The 23,300-nt window shown below is 37.0% G+C and overlaps 3 protein-coding genes and 1 long non-coding RNA gene across 6 annotated transcripts; all 4 read left to right on the forward strand.

The window, feature by feature from the left end:
• The first annotated feature begins 328 nt into the window (after positions 1-328).
• LOC107837840 (uncharacterized) lies at positions 329-1,979 on the forward strand. Its single transcript, XM_016678361.1, has 6 exons — positions 329-463; positions 709-842; positions 932-985; positions 1,061-1,190; positions 1,572-1,706; positions 1,783-1,979. Exons 1-6 carry the CDS (start codon positions 430-432, stop codon positions 1,977-1,979), a joined length of 684 nt encoding a protein of 227 aa, XP_016533847.1. The 5' UTR covers positions 329-429.
• A 58-nt stretch (positions 1,980-2,037) lies between these two features.
• Positions 2,038-2,575, forward strand: LOC107837849 (uncharacterized). Its single transcript, XR_001663900.1, has 2 exons — positions 2,038-2,098; positions 2,182-2,575. It is a non-coding gene; the product is annotated as an uncharacterized LOC107837849 (long non-coding RNA).
• Positions 2,576-8,247: 5,672 nt separating this feature from the next.
• On the forward strand, positions 8,248-14,354 carry LOC103147395 (uncharacterized). The gene is made up of 12 exons (XM_016678415.1): positions 8,248-8,427; positions 9,150-9,393; positions 9,576-9,638; positions 10,049-10,182; positions 10,267-10,320; positions 10,410-10,788; positions 11,867-11,952; positions 12,305-12,341; positions 12,422-12,565; positions 12,654-12,749; positions 12,834-12,954; positions 13,028-14,354. Exons 2-12 carry the CDS (start codon positions 9,216-9,218, stop codon positions 13,203-13,205), a joined length of 1,470 nt encoding a protein of 489 aa, XP_016533901.1. The 5' UTR covers positions 8,248-8,427; positions 9,150-9,215; the 3' UTR covers positions 13,206-14,354.
• A 239-nt stretch (positions 14,355-14,593) lies between these two features.
• LOC103147436 (uncharacterized) lies at positions 14,594-22,813 on the forward strand. 3 transcript variants are annotated; one of them, XM_007565773.2, is made up of 13 exons: positions 14,594-14,731; positions 16,836-16,981; positions 18,174-18,229; positions 18,330-18,521; positions 18,668-18,736; positions 18,986-19,119; positions 19,200-19,250; positions 19,322-19,574; positions 20,354-20,439; positions 20,823-20,868; positions 21,721-21,897; positions 21,975-22,080; positions 22,164-22,813. In XM_007565773.2, exons 4-13 carry the CDS (start codon positions 18,356-18,358, stop codon positions 22,408-22,410), a joined length of 1,335 nt encoding a protein of 444 aa, XP_007565835.1. In that variant the 5' UTR covers positions 14,594-14,731; positions 16,836-16,981; positions 18,174-18,229; positions 18,330-18,355; the 3' UTR covers positions 22,411-22,813. The 3 variants fall into 3 exon arrangements, with proteins under 3 accessions (XP_007565835.1, XP_016533898.1, XP_016533895.1); XM_016678412.1 differs by lacking the exon at positions 14,594-14,731 and having other exon boundaries at positions 16,520-16,981; positions 18,326-18,521; XM_016678409.1 differs by lacking the exon at positions 14,594-14,731 and having other exon boundaries at positions 16,521-16,981.
• The last annotated feature ends 487 nt before the right edge of the window (positions 22,814-23,300 follow it).

Below are 23,300 nucleotides of genomic sequence, written 5' to 3' on the forward strand. Positions count from 1 at the left end.
ATACGGCACTCAAGCTGTACGTTTCTTTAACAACAACTTTTGGTAGTTTGCCCTCCTTACGGAGGTGTCAAGTCTTCCTCCTAATAAGATAAACTGATATTTTGTAATCAATCTGGAAATTAGCTGTAAAACTCAATCATGAAAAGCAACACAAACTATGAATATAGCACTTTGAATTTGGCGAGTCTAGATCATGGACAAGCTTCACTTTTGAAATAACTGAATTACACTACTTGAGATTTATTGAGATGACAAACGCATACATTTTGGCAAATGCACTCATCCGGATCAAAACACCCGTACATATTCCAAGAGTATATCTGTTGGTAATATTAATATCAGGAACATAATCTGCATGAGTAGCACCACTGAGGTTTTTTTTTCTTTTGCATATTTCAAGGAGTCTTACCTGTAACCTGCGGGACCAAAATGGGAATCATGGATCTTGAAAAGCTAAAAAGAGGTGAGCAGAATCATGTACGATAGGATAATATACTACCGCCTGGTTTGATACTACATATTAACAATTATGTAACTATATGTATGTATACATAGTGTTAATAAAGTGTTACCAAATACATAAATAACAGACTAAAAATATAAAATAAAAATAAAGAGTATTGTAATATTTAATGGCTCTTCTACCAACTATTTTATTTTGTAAATATTTTTAAAAAAAAAAAATCAATTTTCTATAAATCTGTTTAGATAAGATGTGTATTAAGTGTGATGGCAGCTGGTATACCGCATCTGGCTTTGAGAAGTTTGCAGGAAAAGGCTCAAATAAAAAATGGAAAGTCTCCATATTGCATGAAGGGAAACCTCTGCAATTTTGGTTTAAGGTAATTTCTTTTTTTGTGTGTTTTCTGCATTTATTAAATAATAATAATAATAAATGCAGTTGAAGAAATGTCATTATTTCTAATCACAGACTGGTCTACTGTACAAGCAGGGATACACAAAGAAAAGAAAAAATCCAGTGAAAGTAAGTGAGCAACACCAGGATTTAACAAAACATCTGTAATGAGGGAACTAAGTTTTATTTATTTATTTCAACCAGAAGTCCATCCTGGAATCAAAAACCAAGTTATGGAAATTGGAGAAAGGTTTCGAAAAACCTAACAGGACATATGTTCCCAAAAAAGAGTCGGAAGAAGAGTCTACGGATGAATTTCTAACAAGAGTTAGAGGTAATGACAGAGAATTCAGGCAGTAAAACCAAACAAGAAACAACAGATTCCACAAATTTAGATTAGTAAACTGAGCAGACGCACAGAGTAAAAACCAAAAACCACTGTTATGCCTTTTACCCAAAGAGACGACCAAGAAAGGTACTATTTTCTGCAGAGGTCATCATTCAAGCTGAAATCTAAACACTGGCCTTATGCCTGCCACTGAAAATAAGTCTTCCTTTTCAAAAACGTTTCCTTTCAAACGTGAAAGGAAACGTTTCCTGACGCTGTTTCGGTCAGGTGTTCCTGACCGAAACAGCGTCAGGAACACCTGAGGCTTCAGACAGAAGTGCTTTACTTTATGTGGAGTAACTGCTGCTCTGTGTTATCTCTGAACAGACTTGATCAGTTCTAGGGAGACTTCGGAGGAAGGCACATCTGATGAAGAGGCAGAAAATGTCAGCAAGTCAAATGGAGATGAGCGGAACTGTCACGATACCCGATTCATGGACTCCGATGACAGTGAGACCACAGGTCAGCCTTAACTAGGTCTATCAGCCATCTCATATTTCTCTGATAAAAGTTAATATAATCTCTGTCGTTCCCAAAGACGACGAGAAGACTGGTAAAGAACTCGACGTGATAAAACCAGCTCTGAAAATGAGGAGAATTTGTTCAGAGTCTGACAAATCTGAAGGATCGAGTGCCTCTGAAAACGTAGACCCAATAACGTCTCAATACCTATCGGTTATTAAGGACCACATTTGTGAGACACCAAGTGAGTTCAGAAACCAATATCTGCAGTAACCTTTTATAAAAAAAAAAGAAAAAAAAATTAAGTGGAAGATTTTCTTTGTACTTACAGACATTTTTAGCCCAGATGTAAGCGGCCCTGAACCTGAATCACCAGCAAGATCAGAGTCAAGGTAGGAAGTAACAGCCTCAGTACTCAACAGAGAATCTCTATGGATTTGCACGTCTTTGTGACTCTTTCTACATCTCTCTACAGCAGCCACTCAGCCGCTCAACACTTGAAAAAGGAGAATCAGTCATGGTCAGGGCTGTCAGCTGGCTCCGGGGATGACACAGCAGACCTGAATCAACTGAAGAGAGAAAAAATACAGCTTGAGCTGAAAGTTTTAAAAATAAGTGAGGAATATTACAGTTTGAAAGTTAAGGAACTTAAGAAAAAATGCGCTCTGAAATGATTTTCTTATTAAATGTTCAATATAGGGCTGAATGGAACAATTGTCGCAAATTAAGTCTGTGGGAAACAATGAGGGAGGAGCTAAAGATAACTTCATTCAAAACCATTTCCCAAACAAAGTTTGCAGAAAATAAAATGCGGCTTTAGTAAATTACAGCTGATATTAGCATTTCAATGACTATCTCCATAATTTATGAAAAAAAAAATAGAATAGGTAATGACAGAGGATTCAGGCTTAATAAAAACTTTTCCTTTAAGTTAAAGGAACTTAAAGGAAAAGTTTTTATTATCTTGTAAAAGGATAAATACAAACACAACATCCTGACAAACTCATTTAAAACACAAAGACAACAACTTTTGGTGTAAGCATTCGAAGATGAAACTTATTTTTGTCATGGCTTCTCAAGGTCAGGGGAAGCTGATGTGTTAAAAAAAACTTTGATAGTCAGATAATTTCACATAAAATAGACTGACATTGTCACTGGTTAATCCTCTCTGTTGGTTTAGATGATGTAATTATGATTTTCTCAAATTTATGGTTACAATAGCCTAAACCTGAAGAAATTACTGCAAGAAGAAATACCCCTAAAGTTAGATTACCTAAATTTAACACTCACTCCATGTTATAATTGGAGCAAATGATTTAATTTCTCCTTGGGATTAATAAAGTACTTTTGAAATTGAATTTGAAATCTCAGCCTCGTTCAAGATTAATTTTATGACAAATGGCATTTTAAACATGTCACCCAAACACAGTTTTCAATAACTTTTGCCGTGAACAAAATCTAGTTGATGTGTCGTCTTCATTCCAAATTAATCTGATTTTTCTGGCTCAGCCCAAATAGAAAGTCAAAAAATTGATAATTGGCTTGTAGCAAATTAGTTATTGACCAATCAAATCAGCCGGTTGATATTAATATCTGTATATTGAAAACAAATTCTAGATCGGGGGTCGGTAACAGTGAGCCCGATCCACCAGGGCAGATCTAGTCAGTCTAATTCTATTCATCATGTTTTATTTATTTTACGTTGTGTTTAGAGTTCCTAATTGCACTTTCTGAACTATTTGAAAAAAGGTTTGTTGCAGTTTATTTTTACATGTTTTACTCAGGTGGTGAACCTGTTGTTTTTGTTCATTTCAGTTATTATTTATGATCTACTCCTAACTGCACTGACTCAACAAATTAAAGTTGTTTTTACATGTTTGACCAAGCTTGTGAAGTTATTGGTGTATTTAAGTGTGCTGTACCGGTGCAGAGTTGTCAAGTTAATGCCATTATGTCTGTGACAGTTTAAATTAATGCAGCATTTTCTATCTATCAAATTGTTATCGACCAATACTAAACATTAGATATCTGTATTGGTTTCTCAAGTGAAAAAAGTGGATCAGTGCGTTCCCAAAATCAACTGATGTTTCTGTTCCACCTTTGATTGATGATAGTCTTATTTCCTTACAAATGAAACCCAAAAACTGGAAACCAGACTCAGGTAAGTATTGGAAATTTAACTCCAGTATTCTGAAGCACCTACTGCCAAAAAAAAGACAATAAAATACCGTATTTTCCGCACTATAAAGGTCACCTAAAAACCTTCAATTTCCTCAAAAGCTGACAGTGCGCCTTATAATCCGGTGTGCCTTATATATGGACCAATATTGAGCCACAACAGGTCTAGCAACTACGTAAGCAGCCGCCAACTTCATTTTCCCCGTAGAAGAAGAAGCTCGCGGTGCATGCTGGGATAGTTGTCAGAACGCTGGTTTTGTTGACATTCCCTTTAGTGAAGCTCCATCTAGTGGATGCATAACGTAACTCCAGCCTCTACTGTAGTGTCTATTCTATGCGCCTTACAATCCGGTGCGCCTTATAGTGCGGAAAATATGGTAAATAAAAATGAAACACAGAGGACTCTGAATAATTAAATAGCCCAATTTTTAGGGAATTTCTAAAATAATTCAGAAAATCAGACAATTTTCTGTTTCATTCAGTAGACAATAAAGAATTTCAGGAAAAAGAACTAGATATTTTTATTGTATTTGTTACATATAATGTAACAAATCTAAACTTTCTGTAAGACACAAACAAATAAAACATTAACTCTCTAAACAAAGCTAGATGAAATGTATATCCAAAGGGTATTATTATTATTATTATTATTATTATTATTATTATTATTATTATTATTATTATTATTATTATTATTGTTGTTGTTGTTGTTTTTTAAAAAAGAAACCAGCAAGGAATGTGAGCAGGAGAAAGGTTTAGAAAATGAATCTTGAAAATGACTAAACATAAGAAACATAGTAAAACTAGAGTAACTGTGAATATTTTGTATTAAACAACTGTTTGTCTTATTAAAATACAGGGCAAAATAAACAATAAAAAAATGGTAACACTTTATTTGATGGGGTGTGAATAAGACTGACATGACACTGTCATAATCTGTCATAATCATGACAGGTGTTATGTCATAATCATGTCATGATTATATCATAATCATGACAAAACACCTTTATGTCATGATTATTATATTAATAATAATCAGGTGTTTAAAAAGGTGTTTATGTTCATAACACCTGTCATGAACATGAAGGAGTCTTTATGAATATATGACTGTTGTCATGAAGTGTCATTTGGCAAATAATGACACTTTTAATGCAACTTTTAGAGCAACTTTGCATTAAAACTGTCATAATTTACCAAATGACACTTCATGACAACAGTCATAGACATTTATAACGACTCCTTCATGTTCATGAAAGGTGTTATGTCATGTTTATGACACCGTTGTGTCAGTCTTATTCACACCATGTTGAATAAAATGTTACCGAAAAAATATATTTCTTTAGTTAAATTTTTTTTTTATTTTTTTAATTGCTCAAAGTTGGAAAGGCGGCCGACCATGCTGTGTTAAATTTCCTCCAAAAACTCCCTCTAATCCTAAATCGACCTGCATGAAAAACACAAACGCAGTCTGGCACACATGCAACAGATTAATTTTGCGTCGTTAATCTGTTACATTCACTTCAGTGGCATTTAGAGACCACTAAAGGGAATGGGGACATGTGGGATAAACCTGGCTCTCCCAGGGAAACCCACACCAACAACTATGTGTTGGATTATTTTTTATTATTATTTTGGAAGATGCAGATGTTTCACAAGTTGCAACTTTTGAAACATCTGCATGTTTCAAAACATGCAGATGTTTTGGAGCATGCGTTGCAGGTTCTCATAATTTCACCGAACCTGCAACGCATCAGATGTGGAAAAGGTTAGCTAGGGAAGGGTGGGGGATGTGTGGGAATTGTACTGTAATGACATTATAATGATAAGTGTTGGAAATTCTGTGCAAAATGTGCGAATGATGTGTGAATTTGCGCCAACAGATTTGACAGCATCATGGAAGCTTCATAGTGGGATTGTGTCTGTGTTCCCTTGTTGGCTCTGTGTGATTCTCTCTCTTTCCTCTTCATTTTCTTCTTTATGGCAGGAAACATGTCTTCCAGGCGTTTTTGCACATTTTCCAACTTGACCCTTTCATCGAGAAGCTTGTTTCGTTCTTCTTGGTGTTTCGCCTCGGAGATGTCTTTTTCCTTCTCCAGTTTTCTGCAGCTGTCCTTGAGGGTGTCCATGCTGACGATGACATAATCCAAGAACTTAAGCCTTTTCAGAAAATTCATATCTACATTCATCATGGCTCCAAGGTGCGCTAGAGGATAATCAAAACCCTGGATCAGTTTCTGCCAGTCCTCGTACTTGTCCCACAGCTTATCTCGCCTCTCTGTCGTGGTACTCCTAATTGTCTTAACTTGGTTCTTAAAGGTCTCGATGTTTCTGGATAACGTGATGAGGCATTCCTGATTCTTCGTGATTCTTTCAAGTTGCTTGTCGATCAACCTGAGTGCTTGGTATATATTGAAAATGGTCGTTTCTGCTTTGTCCTTTGACGTTTTGCTGTCTGGGTCGTTGCTCTCTGACGACCTCTCTCTCGGTTGTTCTTTCTCATCTGAATCTGGACTGGACAGACGCCGTCCTGGCGTGCTGATGTCGTCCATGCTTTTGGCCCTTCTCGCTTTGCTCTTTTGCTTTGTCTCTGTGGTTGGACCTAAAGACTTTGAATCATGGCGATCTGTGCTCTTAGATTTTCTCTGTCGGGATTGCCGTCTCTCATCTGAATTAAAATTGACCAGTTGCTTTCCTGACTTGTCGGTGTCCTCCCAAAATTTGACTTCTAAGTCTTTCTTCCTTTGTTTTGTCTGATCCAAAGTTTTGGATCCTTGGCCTTTGTTCTTCATCTTCCCACTTGCATCGAAACTGGCCTTATACCATCTCGGCATGCTGGTTTCCTCCAAACTTTTGACTTCTCTCTCTTTTGTCTTTTTGTGTTTTGTCTGTTCAGTCTTATCCAAAGTGTGGAGATTCATGGCTACACTCTTCGATTTCCTCCGTTGGTGTTGCTTTTTACCGTTTAAATTGCTCTCCTCCACTTTTCTCCCTTTGTTCTTGTGAGATGTCTGTCCAGATCGATCCAAATTTTTGAGTTCTACATCTCTGCTGTTTCGTTTCAAGTGTTGGGATTGTCTTCTCTCCTGGGATTGTCTTCTCTCCTTTGGATCAATATTCGTCTCATTCGTTTCCGCGTTGCTGGTTTCCGCAGAAGTTGAGCTTTCTCTTTGACCCATGTTTTTCCGTCTTGTTGTGTTGAATTCGCGGCTTCTGTTCAGCAGTGGTCTCTGGTTCAATGACTTCTGCTCTGTGCCTCTGTTACAAAAGGCATTGCAGATTCTGGCAATGACATCATCTCTTACATCACTGTCAAATCAAAGCAAGGGAATGGCATCAGGGGAATGACATCATCGGTCACGTTCCAGTCAGGCAACTGTAAACCACACAAAAAAAGAACATAACCCTGCCCTTCAAAATAAAATCTGTTTAATGGCCAATGACCACATAAGTTCTGAACAGGCTTTGATATGCATAAACATGTGCTGCAAAAAAACAAAAAAAACAAAAACAAAGTGAAACCGTCAAAAACTAAGTTTGATATATTAGGTAGGGTATAAGTAATTTTGGCAATTTTTTTGTGAGTGATCAATACTCTACTAACATTTGTACTTATGTTATAGATACAGGAAAACAATCTTTTTGTATTAATTCAATTCAATTCAATTCAAATTCAAACATACTTTATTAATCCCAAAAGGAAATTAAACGTTGTTGTAACTCATTAATTTAGATTCTTCAAAAAGTTATTGATGGCTGTCGGCAGGAAAGATCTTCTGGTCTTTTAGCTTTAAAATGACTTCGCAATTTATTGTAAGCATCAGTTGTTTTCTATTATGGTAAACACAACGAAAAAAAAAACATCTAAACTCTACTATATGAGCTACATCGAGAGAATTTACATTAGCATTTTCCCTCTGGCTGCTATCTAAACAGTTGGGGAAAAACGTTCAATACCGAAAAGCTAACAGTGTTGCGAACATTGGTACGATTCACCCACAATAGATATGCACGTATTACATAAAACATCAAGTGTTTCATGCAACGTCAAGTGTTTCTTTTATTTTATTGAAAATTGTAGGACATACAAAAACATTGGTTGTTGACCAGCAGATTTACAAAGAATCAGGGGTGACTTAAAACATCCATAGAAGTTATTAATCTTGAACCTGTCGAAAATATTCGTTGTATAAACAGCTTTCTTGGGGATATACTTGATATTTGAGTCATAAATAAGAAATTCTTGGAGGAAACATCCAATGTTTGGTTTGGAGTTCGTCTATTTGGCTTCATAAAACAAGCGTTTCATACGATGTTGTCAATAAAGTTTCGAAAAAGCCAAAACAACGTCACCGACGTAGCAGCGTAACGTAGCAGTGCGTTCAGCACGCGCGCGTGGCTTTTGAATACAGCAGTCAACACAGCTTCAGTCACGAGAGGCGTTTTCACTCCTGTGTTTTCAGGTGAGAGGACGCAGCGGACTTAGCGAGGCCTGTAATTTTCCACCGCCGTAGCGTGGACGTAAAGAAGGGGAAGTGGTTTCCAAGTTAGGATGATGTTATTCCGTTAAACTTGCTGCAAACAGATGTAGTTACACGCACAGTTCTTTCTTGTTCGTCAATTGCTGGGATGCTAGCCGTGTCACAGTGCAGATTACTGGAGGAGTTCTGGTCCTCTGAGGATGTAGGCAAACTAATGTTTCGTGTCCAACATCTGGGAAAAACATGGAATTTTCCAGGCGTGTGAATAAGTGTGAAACAACAAATATCAAAAACATCTGTCTTTCGAAGCGGTTTCCTCCATTTTAATTGTCCAGCGTAATGTAAAATGTCGGAAAATATTGGTACATTTTCCTAAATAATTGTTTAAACTCCCACAGGGCGTTTCACAATTCTGCTATATTGAATTTTCAACCGCGAATCCTGCTTCTTTATCCAACTTGAGAACGAGAAAAATCACAGCTCTGATTGGGATAAGTCATTTTATCTGAAGACATAATTAAGACTATCTGACAGCGATTAAGGTCTGAAACTGAATTAAAATCAGCTTTAACGGAGAGGAAATGTTTCAGTTCTTTAGTAATTAAAACCTGTGAGACGTTTCAGAACAACCTTTGTGCTCAGCTTAAATTTAAAATCTGTGAATTATCAGTAATTCTGGGCAGTTGTGATCACTTTAATTTGTATCTATGAACAACTTGGATATTCAACTTGTGAGAAATGAACCAAAACTTCACTCATGATTACTATGCTGTTTTTATTTCCCCAGACTACTTCTCCCGAAATAGTTTCTTTAGACCCGACGCCAAGGCGGAATATTGTTTGGCAAGAAAATATGTCGAAGAGAAAAAGGCCTTCGCTGAAATCCTGTTGTGTGCAAGAGGAAGTGGAAGAGAAATCTGGGGACAAAAAGTTTGGCTTAAGGCAAGCAAGAGCTAAATCTTTTAATGCGTACAGTGACCAAAGTGATGGGAAGAAGAAGATTAAAGACAATGGCATTACAAAGCAAAATGGTGAGTTTTTTTCAGTGTAGGTGTTATATTTATCTTTTTTATTTTTTGGGGGGGTAAAGCAAAAAAATCCCTACCAAGCCTTTAAAGTGTAATTATTTCACAGTTAATATAAAATTTTTTAATGTTCTGATAATGAATGTAGAAATAAACTGTTGTATCATTTGTGGCTTTTGTCCTCCTAGGAATCTGGTTTGTGACTTGTGAAAACAAAGAGGGAGTTATGGACATAGAGAAGCTGAAAAAAGGTGAGAAAAAGAAGTGATACAAACACGCAATTTAATTTTTTAAAAATAATATGTATGAAATTGTAGAAGAATATCAGTGTGATTAGGAGTGGGTGTCGTTTGTGATGTTACACAGCCAAATATTAGCAGCAATAATTTGGGTTATTTGCCCTGTCGCAGTTCCAAACTAAATACGTAGTTAGCTAGCTAAATATTTTTGTTTTGTAGTTAGCGGGCTAAATATTTAGCTATGTAGTTAGCAAGCTAAATATTTGACAATGTAGTTAGCAAGATAGTACCAAACTTATCATTTATTTCGAAGGCTACATAGCTCAAATTTGAATATCCGTCCATCCATTATTTAAACACACTGTGAGTGGGGTTAGTGTCTACCACAATCTATATAATCTATGATTTTGGTCTGATTTTAGGTGAGAATTGCATAGAGTGTCGGGGCCTGTGGTTTACCCCCCCTGCCTTTGAGGAGTTTGCAGGACGAGGAGCGTGCAAAAAATGGAAAAACAGCATATGCCATGAAGGAAGACCTCTGACTCACTGGTTTGCGGTAATTCCTTTTTTTTCCTCTTTTGTCAACTTAAATCGATAAAGTCCTAAACAAAAGTTGATCAACATATGTTTGATCTTACAGAAAGGTATTCTGTCCACAACTGGATATCAAAGAAGAGGAGCTGAGCCTATGAAGGTATCGTACCTACACTTATTATTAGCAAAACGATTTATTCAGTAATTATGTTTATTCTGAGTTTAACTCATTCCTAATTCTTACAACAGAAGGTTAAAGTTTCATCAAGAAAAATGGAAAACAAGCCAACAAAAAGCGTCCACAAGTTCCAGGGATCTAAGCGCAGTAAATATAAGAGATCTTCCTCCTCGGTGACCCAGAAAAGCATCCCTCCAGGAGAGTTTACCCCGTCAGCAGAGGCAGAAGTACAGCCTGTTCAGGGTCCTGAGGGAGGTCGTAGTAAAGATGGCCACCACCAGTCAGACAGCGACGAGTTTCTGAAGAGAGGCCAAAGAAATGGGGATGATCCGGATGAGAGAAACGACAACCACAGTATAAACTCAGGAGACGCTGAGGATGAAAATAAAACGGACAACGGGGATGTGCCTGCTGATGCTGATTACCCTGACGACCGCGGCGACGCCAGAGGTGACGTTTCCCACTAAAATAATTTATTGAAGTTACTGCTGGTTGGTGGAACATATTTATATGTCTCTATATTTATATGGAGACATTTCTCTGTAAATTTGGACAAATATGGTTTTATTCTTCTCTTTAAAAACTTGACATTTTTCCTCTCACTGAAAATTAGATTCATTTTTAGTTCTTTAACTAGAAAGCAAACTATTTACATGGTAGGTAGGGCTGGACGAGGTGACTTAAAAATTAAATCTCAGATTTTTATTTGAACATACAAAATCTGATTTTGTATGTTCAAATAAACACACAAATTTGTATTTGTAATTTCTTTTTTCCTTAAAAAGAAATTACAAATGACAGAAAATATTCTGAATAATCTTGTAACTATATTCTAATTTAATGTATTATCATTTTTAGGCTAATGTCACTCACAACTATGGAAACATACTAAAGGTTATTAGTAAATTTCCGTCAAAAAATCTGAGATTTTTAGATTATTCTCAGAAATTTGCTAGAAAAAGGTAACATTTTAAGATAATCTAAGAATTTTTTGCAAAACAAAAAAAAAGCAAGTTTGAGTTTCAAAACTTGAAAATTTTCAAACTAAAAAAAAAAGTCAAATTTTTTTCTAGAAAATTTCTGAGATATTTTTGGCAGAAATTTACTCCTCCATTTTTTTTAAATCTACAATGGCCCTAATATACCATCATAGGATATGAAATCCTGATTTTACACGAATTAAATCTTCAAAATAATTACATTAATCAGTGAAGATTGTTAATCACTCTGTCCAAATAATTGATGGTCATGAAACCTAAAAAAAATGCTTCTTTTTCTTCAAAGTGTGAAATAGATTTCACTGCTCCAGATAAATTATACTTAAGTAATACATGGCGGTGGCTGCACCATGCTGTGGGGATGCTTCTCTTCAGTGATGATCACAAAGTAAATGGGGCTCAATATGTTGAAATCAATAAAGGAAAAATTATTTGGGGAAACAAAATACCGTTAAATTACATTGACGTTTGCTGTCGTATATTAAAATATGAAATAATTTGTATTTCTGAATGTTTCTTCTGTTTTGCAGAAAGTCCTGAGGACTCGGATGCTGCCAAAGCTCAGCAGCAGGAGATGAAGAGGAAAAACAAAGCGATCATCAGAAGGCTTTCAGAGGTACAGACAGCAGACCGCATGCAGATTGTTTAAATGCGAATTTAGTTTCAAACACATTTTTATATGTTTGAAACAAACAGAAAAAAGTTTGCAGTTGACCATCAAATCGATTGGAAACAGGAAAGTTGTCCTGTGAAAAAAATAAAACAGAAGGGAACAAAATAGCGAGAGTGACCTCAGTGAGTCAGAAGTTTACATACATCATGGCGGCAGCATGTTGGAGTAGCTCTGATTCGTCCTTGTTGCTGACTTTTGTTCTGAATTTGTTTTGGTTGATCTTTTGTTTTCTCACATTCCCTCGGCTCACTGAGTCTTTCTGCTTATTTCACACTTATTCTGCGTTTATTTCCAGAGGTCGAGAGCCTGTAAGGCGAAACGGCGTCCAAAAGGTTTGTGAGCAACTCGAGTAACTTCCCAAATCCTCTTCATTTAAACAAAGTAAGTATTTTATTGTGCTGCTTGTGAACAGGTAGCTGGTGTGAGCCTTTGGAGGACAACGCTCACGTTGAGGAGACTGAAGGCGACGCGGCCGTCGCTGAAGGAAAAAACTTGATCAACGAGAACCTCGGTGCTTCTGCAGAGCTCGTCGTTAGTAGCAACGGTGACAGGATCGGTAAGGCTCTGTTAATTAAAACATTGCTTTCATGAGTCTTTTTTTTTAAATATTTATGTTGATTTGTTATATTTTGGCATTGCTTAAGATGAGGAGAAAGATGCAGTGTTGGAGATGAGGTCACCTCAACATGCAGAGATGACCTCAAGTCCACTTGTCAAGGACCAAACAAGTGACCCGATGGGTGAGTTCAGAGACTAAGTAGATCAGTAGTTATTTTTTTAAAGCAGCAGAAACCTTCATTTTGTTGTTTTTGGTTATTTAACAGGTCTTTCTGTTGCACCTGCAAACCTGCTGCTTCCGTTTGTTAATAAAGAGATTAATGAGAAGGACGCAGATGAAGCCAAACCAGATCGTGACGAAGCAGAATTGGAAAGGTCAGAGACATGGTAAGATGAGACGCTTTAATTCAGTCAGCAAAGAATGCAAATATACCAAACATACTGTTTTTCCTCCTTGAAGCATCAGAGTCTCAGACTGTCGGAACGTTTCGGAGAAGACGGAGGACGGAGCTTCAGACGGCTCCGACGTGGATGCAATGGATGTCGATCAGCTGAAGAAGGAAAAACTAAAGATGCAGCTTAAAGTTTTAAAATTGCAAGAGGAATATTACACGCTGAAGCTAAATAACTTAAAATAATGACGAGAAAGATTTTAGTGTCAACACTGTAAATGACTAGTTAGCTTTCTTTCTTTTTTTTTTTTTACATTTTACTAGAAATTAGATTTAGCGAGGATTGTGGTAATTGGCACACAGACCAAAAATTTTATCAATTCAGATTTTAGATTCAAAATGTGCCAATTTTATCATTTTTACAACTTTTCTTTTTAAACGTGTTTCACATTGTACATCACTAATTTCCTTGTCAGAAAATGTCATAATCGCCAAGGAGACGAGACAGAAAGTAGCAATGACACAGTTTGAAATTTACAGAAAAGTGGAGGAAGTGAGAAGAACTGAGCAGCTTAGAAACATATCTAACCGGCACCCCACAGTGAAATTTAAAAGCCCTCTGTGGTTTGCCCCATCTACCTGTAATTCACCCTGCCGGTGAGCAACTCTTTGTTATAAAATCTGTAATTTAAAACACTAATATTTTATCTGCATGCATTCAAGTTGGATGTAATTTCTGCTCCGGTTCTGACCGGCATTATTACTTTGACGACCAAAAATGTTGGTCTCTCTTTTCTCCAAACAGCTCTGCAGCGGTTGTTTAAACCTCACTTTTCTTCATATAATCAGTTTGTGTTTTACTAATGATGGTTTAAATATTTATAGTTTTATTGTTATTAAAATCATTTACGCTGTTTCACAGCGTAAACTCTGTTCACCTCGACGTCTTTACATAGCTCACATTCGAACAGAAGTTAAGAAAATATTGAGTGATTTTCATTTACAGATTGAAAAGTATTTCTTTTTCTAATACCCAGAAGGTCACCTCTGAAGGTCAACTTCCAAGGTCAAGGTGTTATTATTATTACTTATAAGTGCAAAACTAGCAACCAATTCTGGAAATCTGAAATTTCTAATCAGTTCATCTTACAGTTTTGAAAGAGGTGTTTTCAAATACCATAGTTACAAACCTGTGAGTAACCCTGAGAAGAAAATAAATATTTACTGTTGCATTTCATGCATTCAGCTGTTTACAGTTATTTTGACTACATTTTGCATTTGGTGCTTTCCCTAAGAATGTCTCTGTTTCTTAGTGTACATGTCAGACGCTGCTGTATTAAGGTCTGTCTCAAGTTTTCTACTCGGTTTTCTTTTTGTTATATTAAATAATTAACCAAACTTCCTGTTCCTGTTTTATTCATTTTCTGCAACGACACCTGAAGCACACAAGGAGTGACTGATGATGCATAAGCATCTGAAGTAATGACGTTTTAAAATGTCAGGGTTTTTTTCTGTCTGAAAAGTAGATTTTTTTTTCCTTGTGCCAGGAAACATCTGGTTTCATTTTTAACTCTTGGATGTTGTTACACGTCTCTCAGCTCTACAATGTTGTGGTTTCTCCATGAATCAGAGTCTCTTAAGTTCAGGCATGCTGTGATCTGCCTCGTTCTCAGAGGAGGAAGACGACGTGGGGCGTGTCTGCAACGGAAGTTTCTGTTTTCATTTCTCCCGCTCATCGATCGCAGCAGGGGGAAGACGTTCGCTGTTGATTTGTAAGTTTTCTTTGGTTCTTAAGACTTTTTTGAATTAATGTCAAGTTGTTTTTTTTCTAAGAACCACAGATAAGCGAGCTGGACCAATGTGCAGGAGGGAAATCATTTTGGTAGCTGCTTGAAAACAAAACATTCATCCAATAGAGGTATCTGTTTAAAATGCAGCTGTTTCTGAAGAATATGTAGAAACTCTGGAAAGAATGGAGCGAACCGGTGACAAAAAGAGAGTAATTTACATTTTGATGACGGTAAAGTTAGCTAAAGATCATCCTGATTCGTGGCTTTGGAAAATCGTTGGCTGCAAGAAAGTGAGTAGAAACAGAAACTTCCTCAATCCTTTTGACAGTTGCTCTAAATTTAACGGGCTGCTTAATGTGTCGTCACTGAAACGTTTCAGGTCATCAAAAGAAAGAGAGAGAGAGAGACCTGAGTCGATACGAAGAGCAGATTTCAAATTCAAAAATACTTTATTAATACCAAAGGGAAATTAAATAATTTAAATGATTTAACTTTAATGTCTAATGATGATTAAAGTTAAAAGGGAAAAAGATACAGAAAGCCACCTGATGTCATTTGAAACATGATTCGTCAAATTATGACTTATTTGAGATTTACCACTTCCTATGAAAAGCAGAGGTCAGTTTCATCATACGCTTCCGGACCTGATCGGTGCCAGAACCGCAGAATCTTTAAACAAAACCCGTCTAAAATTACAACATAGAAAACAGAATAGTTTAATTCTAGAGACAGTTTGTCTATATTTTTTAACTTCGAGAGTTTTTCAGCTTGTAGCGGATAAACCAGCAGCCGCTTAAATCCAACCAAATGATCCTAATGAAAGTCAAGGATGAGATATATTCCTGAAAAAGTTTGTGCAAATATACAACATTCAAATTTCAGAGGCACATATTTACTTCCATACAAGATATCTGGGTATATTATCAAGGTATTTACTAAACCATTAAACATTTACAAAAATATTTATGCTAGTATATGATAATTATTTAAACCACAAGAAAAACACTTTTATTCTATAAACAAATGTTAATCTTGTGAATTAGTCTGCCTTTTCTTTAAAAAAGGCTCATACTTTCAGAAAATAGAGATCGAATCGGCAGCTTGTCAAACTTAAACGCCAGATATAGAAGTTGTATAAAAAAATAACATTGTACGTCTTCCATAAAGGTGTAGTTTTACTAATTTCATTTTAAAATAAACCTCTTTCTTTTTAAAGTGCTCATTTTTAAACAGACTAAATGTGGAAGCCTGGCTTCAGATTGGACATCTAGGAGAGAAACATGGCTACAATTATGAAATGTAACATAAGTCTAAGATCTCTATTTTCAGGATGAGCAGCAACAATCCCTCAAGTTTTTGTCTCTCTTTTTTTTTTTTTTGCTCATGCTCCCTTACAAGTAATAAATCTAAATGAGAATTTTTTTTTTTTTAAAAGGCCAACATATGATGCACTTACACCAAATTTGTTCTTTTTCCCATTTTAGTGATGAGACTGTGACACTCGAGCAGAGGTGTCATTCAGCTGCCTTTGTATTTGATTTGTACAAATTATCCCCTCATCCGTGTTTCATCTACAGCTCTCATACGGTGCATTGGTGCGAGAAGGCCTCCTGACTGGACCTTTAAAAGAACAAAGATGGCCTCCATCAGAGTGAGCAGTTATTTGGTTCACTGATGGCTGCTTGCAGATAAGCCTCCAGCCAGTCACAGACCCGACGAGGACCGCTGTTGGGGATTTTTTGTGTTATCATTTTTAGCAGTCTATCAGTAGTGACGTACTGCGCTAAAACTTTTTGATTGCTGTGTTTGAATATCTGTGTTCCTGAGAACTGATTGTTCACTCCACCCTTGGAAGAAATCGCTCTCCAGGGAAAGAGCTTGATGACCTGTGTGTTAGATGGAGCTTGCCATCTGTTTTATTGTTTATCCCATCTCACTTTTGTTTTCCCAAATAAAAGGCCCGCTCTAGCAGAGAGAGGGCAGAACGCTCTGTGAACGGCTCGGAGGAGCAGTTTGCTGAGTCTTATCCTTTTGCAAAAGTTTGACCATAAAATGAATGTACGTTGTCTGTGGTTCTTTTATGTAGGTTCAGAAAAATACCTATCAACCGCCTGCCTCCCACAGGCAGCAGATGTGGCAGCAGGATCCAGATGTGTCATTTTAGAGAGAGCTGAGCTGAGCACACCTCTGGAACGGGACAAAAAGCTGCAACAAAATCATTTCCTGGTGAAGGTGCTGAGTTTTATTCTTCATATTTTTTTTTTATGCTGGAATGTACAAATGTTTTATACATTTTACGAGACATAAACCAAAAAGAGTTTTATTTATTACCAATACAATTACCTGTAAATGTAAATAAAATATGCTGCAGGTTTCCTTGACAGACCTGCAGAAAGACCGTATTCTCTGTACCGTTCAGAATGGTACAGAATAAAAGCGTTTCGAGATTATCAACATTTGGTTTTCAGCCTTAAACACTTCATTTGGGTTTGAATGTGATGCATGAACAGCAAGAAAGAAAAGAAAATCAGCAAGAGGTTTTGTTGACGTTTTCACAGACCGAAAACCAGCATACAAGAAACCATGATGATTATTTTTTAACAGTAGCAGATAAACGTTCAAAGTATTTCTTGGGTCCACTGTTATACATCACCTTTGATTGTTAGACATCATCGCATTAATGAGTTAAACAAAAAAAAACTTTCCCTTCACTAAGATGTGCTGCTTTGCGTCCATGTTTGAAACCCAACTCCACTAAAATGCACCAAAGTGTGAAAACTTGACGATGTTTTCACACCTCGGTCCTGGACTGCATCAGGACTTTACAGGAGGTGGTAGATGTCAGATACCGACTGAGAAAACTGAGAGTTTATAAAGAAAGAGATAAAAAAAAAAAAACTTCTTTAGCATAATGCACGTTTTCCATCACATATGATATCCAAAGGATTATTTTAGAAACTGTTACAGTTATGAGATTGTTTAAAAATGTACATCTTGTAAAAATGATGAATGAAGGGTTTTCTTGTGTGAAAAAAAAGAATGTTTAAAGTTTGAGAAAGATGATGAATGTATGCGATTTGCTAATGTTCAGTTTAACCGACCCTACATAACGTTTTACTGCTCAATTAGATTGATCAAGTAAGAAAAAGAAAAAGTGAGACGTCTCCACCTTTTTCCTCTTGTCTACATGGCAAGTCTGTAGTCAAAGTCCACCTGTTTGCTTTGCTGTTTCTCTGATAAACTGTTAGATCTGACGTCGTTCTGCCCCATTTATGAAAAAACATTTCTCTGGTTTTTTTCTTTGTCTGATGTTACATTTTTTTTAAAGTTTGAAACTTAAGCCAATATAGAAGAAACTATATAAAAATATGCTTTATTAAAAACTTGATTGTTGCAATAAATGTAACCTCCTGACTCATCACAGGGAAACTGAGCAGCGAAACTTGAAATCTTGAAGTCTGAGACAAAAGTTCACTATGGGTATTCATTACATTTTTATATATATATATATATATTTTATGGAATAACCGGTTATGTTTATATTTCCTTCGATTTCTAAACGGTTTCTTTCTCAAGGCAGACTGCAGTGAGTAAGAGGAGAAAAAAATGAAGAGGAGAAGATCTTCGCTACAGTCCGACTCTGGACAGGAAGAACAAAGTTTAGACGCAGAATATAACCTGAGAAAAAGAGAGAGTGTCAACTATCACGATGAAGATTATTATTATTACAATGAGGAAGAAGACAACTGCAACCAGTCACTAACACAAGAAGGTATTCGGCTTTTAAATGAATCCATGCTCCAGAAAGCAAACGCGACTTTAAGCACTTAAAACTGTATTTTATTGAGAGAGCAAAACTTTTGTATTTGTAAATATTCAGGAATATTTGGGAAATAAACTGGCTTTTCTGTCTGCTAGATCGAGAACTGTGGCCTGTAAGCTGTAGGGACAAAAAGGGGATGATGGATGTCCAAAAGCTGGCGAAAAGTAAGAACATCGAGTTTGAGTAAAATGATTAATCGGATCTCGACAACAAGCTAAAGGTGGCGCGGTTTAGTGGAGAAATGACTTTTTTAGTGGATTTTTCAATGTTATGTCAGCAAATGAGTGAGAAAAACATCCTGTCATGTAAATTTTAAAAGCAAATTCATTCTCTATAGACATCATTGGCTTTAAATGCCTTTTTGATTGTTTTTCCACGTCTATTTATGATGCATGTACGCCTTCGCTCTGCAGGTGAGGAGTGTATAGAGTGTGAGGGCCGCATGTTCACCCCGCCTGCCTTTGAGAACTTTGCAGGAAAAGGCTCGTATAAAAAATGGAAACTCAGCATATTCTCTGATGGAAAACCTCTGCAACACTGGTTTGAGGTAATTTATGTTTTTTCTGCACCTATTTCAGTAAAATACCATTTTCCTTTTCATTTAATAAACATCTTCCCTCATCACAGAAAGGCCTTCTGCACACTGAGGGATTCAAAAGAGGGACAAAGACGTATAAAGTAATGAGCAACACTTGGATGCAAAAACTGGGGTTTTTATTTCAATAACGTTATTTTTTTTTGTTCAACAGAAGAAAGGTAAAACATTTCAGAACAACAGAGAGAAACCAGCTCATAATTTAAGACGACGCGACGCTCAGGGAGCCGGAGAGTCAGGAGCAGAAGCTACAGACGACTCTGAGAACGACGATGGGATTCCTTCAGGCTCTAAGTTACGGAGGACCGAGGAAGAGAAAGAGAGAAACGACTCAGACCATCCGGAAGAAAGACGAGATGAGCAACCGGATGAAATGGAAAACAATAAAGGCCTCTACGCTCCTAAAGGTAATGTCTTCTTCTGTTTTGGCTTTTCCCTTCAAGGATTGCCACAGCGAATCATCTGTCTCCATTTAATCCCGTCCTCTGCATCCTTAACCTTCACACCAACTAATTTCAAGTCGATGTTGGTCTTCCTCTCAGCCTCCAACATCAACATCCTAATAATTCTCTCCTCTAAAAATGTCCAACTCTAAAGTATCTAACACCAACTGATGTTCTCATTCCTGACCCTGTCCATCAACATCTTCAGCTCTGCAACATCCAGTGTTTTATTCCATTTCTTCTCTCTCTACACCAAACTATGGAGCCTAAAACCTTAATGTCCTCTACCTTCTTCTCCCGGTAGAGTTCCACTCTTGCTCTTCTCATTTGAGCTTTGTGCTTAATCCAATCTTTGTTAATTTTCCAGCAAGTCTTCACCTCTTTAGCTTTTCCTCTACCTTCGTCCTGCTCTCACTGCAGATCATAATGTCATCTGCGAATATTGTAATCCTGTCTAACCTCATCGGAGGAAACAAGAAGTGGCTTGGAGCCCAGCCTTGATGCACTCCTACAGCACACCTCACTGCCGTCTCACAGCTCTCCCGAACCACTCTTTACCACTCCAGACCTCCTCATGCTTACATGGTTCCTCTCTTTCTCTTAATCTAAGACACACTGCAGCTCCCTCTGCTTCTCCATCAGCATCCCTAAAACAACATACTCTTTCAAATCATCCAAACAAAATCTGTTCCTTCAGTCAGAGCTCGTATCGTAACTCCTGACCCATGATGGATCTGTTTCAGAACCTGATCCGAGGTTGATCATCTCAACACCTGAAAAACTCGCGTTGCAGTTGAACTCGATTGTTCTCCTCCAAAGAATGTCGATGGTAAGATGAATTTATGCAAAGGTTTTCACATCATCGCCCAGGTTTGTGACCGAGCTCCTGGTTGTCGAGATAAATCTCTTCCTCTTTGAAAGATTTCAACTTTAATGTATCATATATGTAATGATATGCCTACTGCGTCAGACTTTCATTGCAGCCCGATGGCAATAACATAGAAATGGGATAAAGAGCCTTCTTCATCTCCATGAGAAGCCAAAGCTTAATGATCTAAAATATTCTCACACGAATGGAAGAGTTGGTTATGTTCATATTGATGTGAAACTAGATATTATGAAGTACTGACATGCCAGCTGATGTTGGATTGTCATGTTACTCTGTGGAGGTTTTCTGTTAAATCTGTTCATCTCTTCCGTGTCACTTATCAGACGAGGAGTCGCTCTCAGACCTCCGCTGTGGATCATCAACTCAGAGGTTTGTAAGTGGTAATATATCCATATTTTCACAACCTTCTCATTTAAGGTTGTTTTAAATGACAATTTATATGGTTGACAGTATAATTTTACAACCAGGATCTAATAATATGTATGAAAACGGCATGAAAACAGCGAGCGACACTTAGCTGGAAACACAGCTAGGAGTTGCTCAAGTGGTTAATTTTCTAAACTACAGAAAAGTTATTGTTAGCGATGCACAAGTATTAACATTTGGACCAATGTTGATATCTGATATTAATGCTGCTGCTATGGTAGCATTTACCAGTATTTCATCATGTTTTTTTTTTTATCCAATTACTCGATTAATTGTCAGAGTAATCAATAAATTACTGAAATAGTCATGTACAACAGCCCTACTACACATGTTGGAAGGTGAAGATGCAGTACAAACACTTTATACAATCCACAAAGCAGCTCCTCTCATGTTGACTTACTTAAAAAACTAGCAAAGCAGCTCTGTCTCACCTAAGAAACTTTATGCTCACAAACAACCACAGATGTTTCTGTTCGTTCTGTTTAACTTTTACACAGAGTTTATATTTGTGGAAAATAATATTTAACTGGCTCTGACAGTTTTTGCCAGAAAATGTCATTTTTAAAATTATTCCTTTGCTTTAAAAGACAATAAAATGGGAGATTTGATCTAATTTAGTATTCACTTACGTTTTTAACATCTTGAGGTTTTTATGGTTTTACGAGATGTTCTGGTGAAGCTAACCTACATTTTCACCCTGTCTGATAAATTGTTCCACCTGCAGAGCCACACGTTCTCATGTTACCTCTGGGGTTCTTAAATTTCTTTATTTAATCCAAATTTTCTTTCCCAAAGACAATGAGGAAGGAGACGGAGATTCAGAGATGAGTTACTATGAAAAGACAAAAAGCGGTGAGAGAGAAAACCTCATAGAGGACGGCGAGGAACCAGCGGAGAGTCAAACGGCAGACGTGGCCACAAACACTTCCCCCCAACAAGAACCGGTCGAGCAGAAGATCCACGACTTACTGAGTGAGTACACAAACCAAATGCAAGGTCAGTGGGAAAACTTTTAGATTTGTGGCACCTACAATATTTTAAGTTTGCAGGTCTTTCTGCTGAAACTTTGACTATGCCTGGTCCGAGCTCATGTGACAATCACACAGACGTCATCTGCTTGGACCAATTCGAATCACAGACGATGTCGGAGACGAGGTAGATCGAAGGAGTTCGTTTACTTTGATCAGCAGTGCCATCTGAACAAAACGCCTCACGACTTTCCCTCCTTCCCCTCCCAGAAGCATCTGCGATTCGGACAGCACTCGCATCTCGGACAAGGTGGAGACCTCAACATCGGGGGTCTTGACCGGGTCCGATATGGACACGATGGATCTGGACCAGCTGCAGAGAGAAACTCTAAAAACGCAGCTGGAGGCTGCAAGAGAACAAAAGGAGGCTTCAAGAGTGAAGAAGGAATATTACACTTTGAAATTACGTCTCTTACAAGGTCAGATGAAAGCTGGTCGCTTCAGTTCGACGATGTAGGATGTGACGCGACTTTAACGAACTCTGGGAGGGATGAAGCATTTCCTGTGACAAGAAATTACAAACAGAGATGAGAATTTTACCATGAGTGTCAAGAAAAGATTTCAATCATCTGTGGAATTAAACTGGGATGCCAGGGAATAAAATAATGTGGGTAGACGTTAATTTTGAATGGTTATTTGTTTTTATATGTAAATGTAAATAGAATTTTATATGTAAATGTAAAAGAGGCTATATTTTAAGTTTTCTAAAGTATCTCACTTTTTTATTAACATGACATTTTTCTCACTGCCTTCCTGTTACATTTGACATAATTATGTTACAAGATGGTTTTCTGACAATGTTGTATGAAGTTTCTTTGTGTTTCAAGGTTAAAATAAAAACTGAAGAATGTTAAAATTTTTGTCAGATGTCAGTCAGGACAATTCCCTCATCTTTTCTAAAAAAAAAAAAAAAATTAAAAAATCAGTCTGTTGTACATATCAGTACCCAATTAATTCAACAACCTTCACAAAATTATCGCTTTGAAAAGAAAAGCTTCCAACTTTAAAGAAGTCTATTCAAGAAAAAGCTCATAAGAAACAGAAAAGCAGTAAAAAAAAAAATGCTGCAATGTAAAATTTAAATTTACATTTCATCACATTACAAAGACAAACTGGAATGGATCATATTGGGATTTTATTTTCTGTGTGTTGCTGCAAAAGGGAAGGGAAATCAAACATGGTCGCCAACATTTCCTACGAATAAAAATCTGGAATATTGTTTTCTGCATCTTTTTCACTCTGCCCCCTTTTGCTCTGATGCTCCAAAAGAAAATCCGGTACCAAGCATCGCCTGCAGACGTTGTGTTGCAGCTGAAAGTTTCACACAGTGAAATAAAACTCAGAAAA

The sequence above is a fragment of the Poecilia formosa genome, unplaced genomic scaffold (genome assembly GCF_000485575.1).
Source record: "Poecilia formosa unplaced genomic scaffold, Poecilia_formosa-5.1.2 Scaffold182, whole genome shotgun sequence".
Taxonomy (NCBI): Eukaryota; Metazoa; Chordata; class Actinopteri; order Cyprinodontiformes; family Poeciliidae; genus Poecilia; species Poecilia formosa.